This window comes from Oncorhynchus tshawytscha, linkage group LG21 (genome assembly GCF_018296145.1).
Source record: "Oncorhynchus tshawytscha isolate Ot180627B linkage group LG21, Otsh_v2.0, whole genome shotgun sequence".
NCBI lineage: Eukaryota > Metazoa > Chordata > Actinopteri > Salmoniformes > Salmonidae > Oncorhynchus > Oncorhynchus tshawytscha.
The window spans coordinates 10,110,236-10,119,580 of record NC_056449.1 but is presented as its reverse complement, the minus strand read 5'-3'; the positions used below and the strand labels follow the sequence as shown (position 1 = coordinate 10,119,580).

General features: G+C 41.5%; 1 protein-coding gene across 2 annotated transcripts; it reads left to right on the top strand.

The window, feature by feature from the left end:
- The first annotated feature begins 5,486 nt into the window (after positions 1–5,486).
- On the top strand, positions 5,487–8,460 carry LOC112220631 (P2Y purinoceptor 4). Of its 2 annotated transcripts, none has more exons than XM_024382471.2 (2): positions 5,487–5,602; positions 6,718–8,460. In XM_024382471.2, the coding sequence occupies exon 2, from the start codon at positions 6,761–6,763 to the stop codon at positions 7,859–7,861; it is 1,101 nt and encodes a 366-aa protein (XP_024238239.1). In that variant the 5' UTR covers positions 5,487–5,602; positions 6,718–6,760; the 3' UTR covers positions 7,862–8,460. The 2 variants fall into 2 exon arrangements, with proteins under 2 accessions (XP_024238239.1, XP_024238240.1); XM_024382472.2 differs by having other exon boundaries at positions 5,508–5,598.
- The last annotated feature ends 885 nt before the right edge of the window (positions 8,461–9,345 follow it).

Below are 9,345 nucleotides of genomic sequence, written 5' to 3'. Positions count from 1 at the left end.
CCTGTGTGTTTGCGTCCTGTGGTGGTGCATACGTACAAGTTAGTCATTCAAAAATGAGCCAACACATCCCTCTGTATCCCCTGACAGCAGGTATGTGTCAGTGACCCCCTGGCTGACCGTAGAGGCAAATGTGTACTGGTCTCCCCTCCTGGACTGATAAGACCCCCGGTCAGACTGGCTCCGGTGGAACTCTCATGATGTCATCACAGGACATCCCCAGGGGATTCTGGGACTTTTAGCAGAACGTCAACAGAGTGATCCTGTCTGCTCCTCTATAAACCCAACAGCCTTTGTCCACTACAGTAGGTTAGTTTAAAGCCAGGAACAAGATGACAGTGTGTCTGTGATTCCTTTCAAATCATTCTAATCCAACTTCTACTACTAATAGTAATAAGGCTGTGACTGCGGAGCTGACTTTTCCCTGACCTTTTTTTCCTGAGTGCATGTGTTTCTTTACCTCTACGTTATGCACATATTTTTCTGGTCTCCTTCCCTTCACATTTCTCGCTGCCAGGTGTGAATGATAATTCACGACTGGCAGCGTTTTACTGGTGAAACGTCCATGCAGCTTCTGCATACCAACCATTTGATCTCAAATCAGTTTCATTGGGATATGCGCTTAGATCTTCTTTAGTTATACTATACAGTGTGGTTTCGTAGTAGCCTACAGAACCAACCTTTTTATTTTGCCTAGCGGAATGACCTGTTGAGTTTTAGCCACATGAGAGGAAAATGTGGTGGTGTTTGTTGTCTTACAGTAACGCAATGCTATTTTATTAGTTTATGTAGAGTACTATCCTCATGGGATCTTGCAGACATTGATTCATCTTTCATCTTTTCTTTATTAAACAAGCACCATTCACAAGTTCTCTAAAAGTAGAGCACGGAGAGCACATAAGGAGAGAATTAACACATGCGCAGGAGCTTGGGGACCTTTAACGTTAGAGAAAAAAACGTCTGGGAAAAGTTGGATCCTCAGCCACTCCATAATAATAATACCCTGAATGTATAATGCACAGTGAGTGCGTTAAAATAAATCAAATAAAAAAACACAAAATAAGGGCACAAGTAGACAGGGTACCTGAAACAAAGAACAAAGGGACAAACAACAAAAAGCAGAGCTGACGCTACAAACACAACAAGGAACACGTCTACAGTGAGCGTCAAAATGATTGGGACAGTGACACATATTTTGTTGTTTTGGCTCTGTACTCCAGCACTTTGGATTTGAAATGATACAATGGACCTGTGAGGGGTAGAGCCTCGGTTTTGCGGCTATTAAGTTGAAGGGAGTTTTTCTTCATCCAAGCTCTTATCTCCTTAAGGCAGGTGTTTCGACGAGCACAGGCAGCAGAGAGACTTGGGGCAGTCTTCACCAGTGGGCGATCAGGGTTGTTTAAGATGAGGGAGGATGATACACATTTTTTATATATTTTTTTATTATGGGCATGGCCTTATTTCTATTACAGCATATTGGGTGACTGTCATTTATATTACATTCACCCAGCTCAATGTAACATCGATAAGTTTAGGCTACTACATGATACTCTAGTTTTCCCTATACGCTTCGTGAGGTTGAAAGTTTTTCAACGTAGATGCACAGGTCGAGATACATTTTGTAGTCAAGGTGACAGACATTGGCACATTCAATACCACCTTGCACACTTTTGCCTGAATCTAGCTGATCTAGGGTGTAATCATTAGTCTAACAGTTTCAAATGAGTTTCTATTGGACAAATTCAGGTTATGTTTATCCCCGTTTTGTTCTGTTTGCTTCCGTTTAAGAAACGTTTTTCAACAGAATCGGCGGGATGAATACACCCCTGATCACATGCAAACACAGTTCACTTTCATAGGAGCCACATAGAAACAGCATGATCCCTTGATCATTGTATAATTCCTTCTCGCATCCAGATGCTCTCCTCCTCTCACCTTTTCCCTTCGCTTGTGGACTTCAGTGTTCAAAACGTCAGCGGGCTGTCATGTGCCTTTTACTGAGGAGTGGCTTCCGTCTGGCCAATCTACCATAAAAGCCTGATTGGTGGAGTGCTATGGCCCTGACCAAGACCCTAATTCCCCGATTGCTCAGTTTAGCCAAGCGGCCAGCTCTAGGAAGAGACTTGGTGGTCCAAACCTCTCCCATTTAAGAATGATGGAGCCCACTGTGTTCTAGGGGATGTTCAATGCTGCAGAAATGTTTTGTTACCTTTTCCCAGATCTGTGCCTCGACACAACCCTGTCTTGGTGCTCTACGGACAATTTATTTGACCTCGTGGCTTTGCTTTTGCTCTGACATGCACTGTCAACTGTGGGACCTTATATAGACATGTGTGTGCCTTTCCAAATCATGCCCAATAAATGTAATTTAACACAGGTGGTCTCCAATCCAGTTGTAGAAACATCTCAAGGATGATCAATGGAAACAGGATGCACCTGAGCTCAATTTCCAGTCTCATAGCAAAGGGTTTAAATACTAATGTAAATAAGGTATTTCTGATTTGGATTTTGAATACATTTTCAAACATTTATAAAAACGTGTTTTCGCTTTGTCATTATGGCAAATTTTGTTTAGTGTAGATTTTATAATAAGCCTGTAACATAACAGAATGTTGAAAAAGGGAACGGGTATGAATACTTTCCGAATGCGCTGTATTTGGTGACGTGAATACGTATATTTGGTATAGATTTATCTAAGAAGGTTCACTTTTAAAAATATTTTCCTTTTTTTTTTATCACAGAGGGGGATGGTCCTCCCCTTCCTTCTCTGAGGAGCCTCCACTGGTTTTCACATATAGCTGGGTGTCATCAGCAGAGGAATATCATTGATATTATCTGTATGAGTGCTCATCTGATGCTAACTCATCACCCTGGTAGTCTACTACAGATGGTATTGGATTTGATCATTTAAAACAAAATACAATACACTGACTCTCTGTCATATAAAGCAAGTCAGCCTGTCCTTTGATTGGTACTGAGTGGGTTTCTGACTTCTCCATGAGTCAGAGGTCAGGGTTTAAAGGGGCTGCACTGACCCCAGGATATGAGCAGTAGAACTGCCGGCCGAACAGAAGAAATGCATAGTAAATTAGCACCATGACACCATGATACTGCAATGAGCCTTATTTGTTTGAAGAACCAAAGAAGCACAATTACCCTAAATAGTCACTTACAGTATAAATCCTCAATAGCAATTGTTCACACGTGAAAGTTATGTTGTTTTAACAAGGGCATCTGAAAGGGTAAAGGAAAATTCTATTCAAAAGCCTTTGGTATTTGTTTAATTACTCCACTTTTGATACAGTCCCAAAATGTTTTGTCAGTGATCAAGTTTTCAAGATGTAGAACAGTCAAAATACAGAAAGTGTAACAGTGTGCTGCGTTTGAAAACTTGAGCCATAGATATTCAAATATACAATCCCAACAGGGCCACACACATGGGCTCGTACACACACAGTCTGCATACCACAAGCTACAGTACAGGAATCAGGTCCCGTCTCAGAGTAGGAGCGCTGATTTAAGTTCAGGTCCCCCCTGTCCATGTAATCTTATTCAATGTGATCTAAAAGGCAAAGCTGATTCTAGATCAGCACTCCTACTCTGAGATGCTTTGTGAATACGGGCCCAGATCTGATGCATGCTATATGGAACTAAAAGCATAAATGTTGTAGTTTCTGACCGTCCTGTTTGGAGTCACGTGAAAACTGACATTCCCTGATAGATAACACCTGGACTATGCATCTCTGCCAACATTAGCTTAATGCTCATCCTGCCCACATTTATTTCTTTATGATCATGTTTTATCATTTTATCACTCACGTTTCCGGCAAATTATGACGATGACGTGGAAAGGTGGCCAGAGTCATTAGTACATTTCTCCTGTCATGCCAGGATCAACCGCTGTGTAAATGTGCTACTTTGAGACAACCATTTACAGAACTGTCTAAATATTAACCTTAAAGCTGTAGCAATGACCCACCGATATCAGGCTTGACTGGCAGTAGAGTAACATGAGAATGATGACAAGCAGGACAGAGTTGAAGAGAAACAGTAGCATACTTTTTGGTAGAATACAGTCTGATTAAACACTTTCACGGTATATTAACCTTAACACTCATTTGGAAAATCAAATACATAAACAAAGGCTATTTACAGTAGCGAGTGCATATATTTTCTTGGTGCCCTGTGGGATTAGAACCCACAACACTAGTGTTGCAAGGACCATGGGCTATCATCTGAGCTTCACAGGAATGGTATAAAAGTATCGCATTACTCTGCATATTGATACAGCTGCCCTGGTCAATTAGTAGGCTAGTGCAGTAGGCCCTACTGTAGGTCATTATACAACTAATCGCAGTTCATGTTAGTTCCACTTTGATTTATTACAGATTGTTTCCAATTTCATACACAGTGGGTCGCCGACGGTGTTGAGTCATAAGATTTTCGGCGCTTTTGGTTATGTGCCAGTTCTCATGAAATTGTTAGGGTTGATTCCTCTTCTATTGAAAGGAAGTTGCAGACTTAGGAGGTCAGACATGCACGCAGTGTCAACACATCTCATCAATTTTACTTCCCAATTTGGTCCCCGACACATCTCCATACGCCGCTTTGTTTGTGTTTTTCTACTTGATATGATATTTGTGGTTGCAGTTATATGTGAATAATTTATTTTTGAGAAATCACCAATTCCTGCAAATACACTGAGTGTACAAAACATTAAGGACACCTTCCTAATATTGAGTTGCACCCACTTTTGCCATCATAACTGCCTCAGTTTGCCGGGGCATGGACTCTACAAGGCGTCGAAAGAGTTCTACAGGAATGTTGGCCCATGTTGACTCCAATGCTTCCCACAGTTGTGTCAAGTTGTCTGGATGTCCCTTGGGTGGTGGATCATTCTTGATACACACGAGAAACTGTTGAGCGTGAAAAACCCAGCAGTGTTGCAGTTCTTAACACAGACCGGTGCTCCTGGCACCTACTTCCATACCCCGTTCAAAGGCACTTAAATATTTTTGTCTTTCCCATTCACTCTCTGAATGTCACACACGCACAATCCATGTCTCAATTGACGTAAGGGTTCAAACTTTTTTTAAATTAAAAAAAAAAAATCTGTCTTCTCCCCTTCATCTGCACTGATTGAAGTGGATTTAACAAGTGACATCAATACGGGATGACAGATTTCACCTGGATTCACCTGGTCAGTCTATTTAATGGAAAGAGCAGGTGTTCTTAATGTTTTGTACACTCTGTGTACATGAAGCAATATTGTGAAAATTATGCTACATCACTTCAAAAGGCACAAACTAGAAGTAATCAAAAAGTTAATATTGAGCACTATTTGAAATCAGTGTTATTATCATGCTAAAATATTGATTGAATATCGGGTTTAAAACGAATAACTTGCCTCAGTAATATCGGAGTTGTATTTCAGGGGGAAGGATGAGAAGAACCTGGCATATTTCCTTTAGACCAGACAGTCAGTCAGACGCATGCATATCCCATTTCTATCCAAGCCGTTTGCAGAGATAGTGCACTCACTGCGCTGAGAGCAGCGGTCACAAATCAAGTCCGTCTCGGCAAGTCAATTTTGTATCTACGGTGGGTAAGTTGTACATCTCAGTTCAACGTTGAAGTTAACCCTTATGTCCGGGTTATTAGCTATATTACAATTATTAAGACGAGTCACATTGCTTTGCCAGGTTTTCTAGAAGTGCGCATCCTCGTCAGTTTTTAAAATATATTTTTTAAATCATGCGCGCATTTCTCTGTAATCTTCCGCCGAACTATTTAGATTACAGATTTAGATACAATACCAATGTTCTCAGTTTATGGTTATAGCTCGATATTTGGGGTTCATTTCAGGATAGACTTTGTAGGAAATTAAAACTCTTTTTTTAGGTTAGGCAGAGCAGAACAGGCTCTCCTTTTCGGTTGGGGTGGCACACCAAACGGGCCTAATCTTTTAGTGGAACTCTTTTGACAGCTGAGAGAAAAATGTACATTTGAAAATGTATTTCATGCAGTTCTACACATAAAATGATCAACTGTTGCCATGTTATTTTCAATTTCTGCAATTATACCCATCTTGCCATGGGGTGGGGTGAAGTGTTTTTGCCGTTTAAAACGAATTTAAAGATATCTGAGCGAGAGTGACTAACAAAATCAATGTGCCCTGCGTGCCCGGTTAGTATTCAGCCATGATTACAACACGTTTAGATAACTGGCAGACTAACATATTAACATACCAAATTCTTAGCTGACATGGCTAATTGAGTGATAGTCAGTGACTGAAAAAACAAGAGAAAAACTGCTAATGCACAACCAAAATTCGAACTTGCACCTGGTCTATTCTATTATTCTAACTCTCAACAAGTTGCGACCCCGACTGAGTTCCTAAAAAAAGGCTATTGCTTATATTGCTTATGCCTGGAGCCGGCCCTGGCTATATGCAGTGCAGTAAACTTTTATGAGCATGTTGAACTTCAGTTCATTCTTCAAATATGTCAACAAGACATTTGTATTTCTAACACAACATGCTGTTAATATTTTTCTTTCCAGAATTTTTTTTATCAGGGACTGCTTCAAAATTAGAATTCATACTATATATATATATATATATATATATATATATATATATATATATATATTATTATTGGTGAAACTGTCATTTTCAGAGTCATGCCATGTCGATTCCAAATGTTTTCAATGTCTCCACAGATATTACAATCCAAGCCTTAGCTCTCTGCTGAAGAGACAGAAGATGGACTCAGCCATTAACAGCCACCTTGTGCAGAACCTGTCCATTCTTCTGAGTGCTGGTTATTCCAACGAGACCTGTCGCTTTGATGAGGAGTTTAAGTACATCCTACTGCCTGTTTCCTATAGCCTGGTGTGTGTTCTGGGTCTGGTGCTGAACTCTGTGGCTCTGTGGATGTTCCTGACCAAGATGCGACCGTGGAACACCAGCACCGTCTACATGTTCCACCTGGCCCTCTCAGACTTCCTGTACGTTCTCTCGCTGCCCACCCTCATCTACTACTACGCTAACCGCAGCCACTGGCCCTTCGGCGTGGCCGCCTGCAAAATCGTCCGCTTCTTGTTCTACGCCAACCTCTACAGCAGCATCCTCTTCCTCACCTGCATCAGCGTCCACCGCTACCTGGGCATCTGCCACCCCATCAAGGCCCTGACCATGGTGAAGCCACGCCATGCCCACGCCGTGTGTGGAATGGTGTGGGCTGCTGTCACGGCGTGTCTGGTGCCCAACCTCATCTTTGTCACCACCAGCCAGAGGGACAACGACACGGTGTGTCACGATACGACCAATCCCGAGCAGTTTGAGGAGTATGTGGACTACAGCTCTGCGGTCATGGTCCTGCTGTTCGGCGTCCCCTTCATGGTTATCATGGTCTGCTACAGTCTGATGGCACTGGCTCTGTGTCGGCCCAGACGGGGGCTCTCGTCCAGCCAGCAGAACTCACCCTCCCGCACCAAGTCCATCAAGCTAATTGTGGTGGTGCTGGTGGTGTTCGCCGTGTGTTTTGTACCCTTCCATATCACACGCACCCTCTACTATACCTACCGTGTACTGAATGCCAAATGTGAATTCCTGAACATCGTCAACTTTGCCTATAAGATCACCAGGCCTCTGGCCAGTGTGAACAGTTGTATTGATCCCCTCCTGTATTTCCTGGCTGGGGATCACTACCGCTCTAAGCTGGTCAAAGCTCTCACTGGAAATAGACCGACAACCACCAGCCTCTCTGCTGCCTGCCTGAAAAAGCGCCCCAAAAAGAACCATGAGATCATGCTGGTCTATAAGAACCCAGAGCCTAAAGCCAGCGTTGAACCTATGAGATAGTGGGTTATACATATGGACAACTATGGGGCATCATATAGATATGCCTAACCTCCATAATATAAACAGGAAGGAAACAGTTAATAGCCCTAGGCTGGCCACTACACAGCTGTACTTTCTTTGGATGCTGTTCTGTCATTTCAGACACGGATGACTACTGTCCAGGGTGAACGAAGGGGCCTCTTGCCAGAGCTCAGACCTGAGTGAGAAATTCAGTTCCTATAAGGCTGTTCGGTCAATGTCATGTTTAAGAGAATGAAGAAGTGGGAGTACGGTTGAGTTCAGAAAACAGTGGTGAAAAAGTACCCAATTACCATACTTGAGTGAAGTAAAAATGAAAGTCACCCAGTAAAATACTACTTGAGTAAAAGTCTAAAAGCATTTGGTTTTAAAAATACTTAAGTATCAAAAGTAAATGTAATTGCTAAAATATACTTAAGTATCAAAAGTAAAAGTAAAACTATACATTATTTTCAATTCCTCATATTAAGCAAACCAGACGACATCTTTTTCTTGCTTTTTTATTTATGTGTGTTTAGTGAGTCCGTCAGATCAGATGCAGTAGGGATGACCAGGGATGTTCTCTTGATAAGTGCGTGAATTGGACCATTTCCCTGTCCTGCTAAGCATTCAAAATGTAATGAGTACTTTTGGGTGTCAGGGAAAATGTATAGAGTAAAAAGTACATTATTTTCTTTAGGAAGTAAAAGTTGTCAAAAATATAAATAGTAAAGTACAGATACCCCCCCAAAAACGACTTAAGTAGTACTTTAAAGTTCTTTACACCGCACAGCCTCCTTATCACCACTAACACTTTAAAACAGTGTTATAAGTATGTAGTACCGTGAGACATCTACATTCCCCCTTGTTACCAAGAAGCTATGGCAGGTAGCCTAGTGGATAAGAGTAACTGAAAGGTTGCTGGTTCAAATCCCCGAGCCGACTAGGTGAAAAATCTGTTGAGCAAGGCACTTCACCCTTAATTGCTACGATAAGTTGCTCTGGATAAGAGCTTCTGCAAAAATGTAAAAGCCAAGTCTGTTTTTTACATGTACTGTACAGTCTCTTCCTACTTTGAATACTTGTCTATTAATTTAATTATGCCGGTTGCTGTGCTTGTAAGACAAGAGTTCAAATCCTTTCAACCAGGGGAACAAAACCGTTTATGTGCCTCTGTCTGAGCCAGACTGTAGTCTCATAGAATAAAATCTTAACTGGCTTGCCTAGTTAATTAAAGGTTAAATAAATAAAATGAAATAAAAATATTACCACAGACTGTTATGCAAAGCCTGTTATGCACAGTAGCTACAGGACTCTGAAGAGCAGGAGGAAATGTATGTAATCTGTCATCTGTCATCTGTTTGTTCAGATTTGTGTTATTATGGTAGCACATACTCAGAGAGAGGCTCTGTGGATGGGTATAACAGATTGGATTATTATGGATTATCGGTGAGTTACTGTGATCATCAAAAGCATCTCTTCCTATA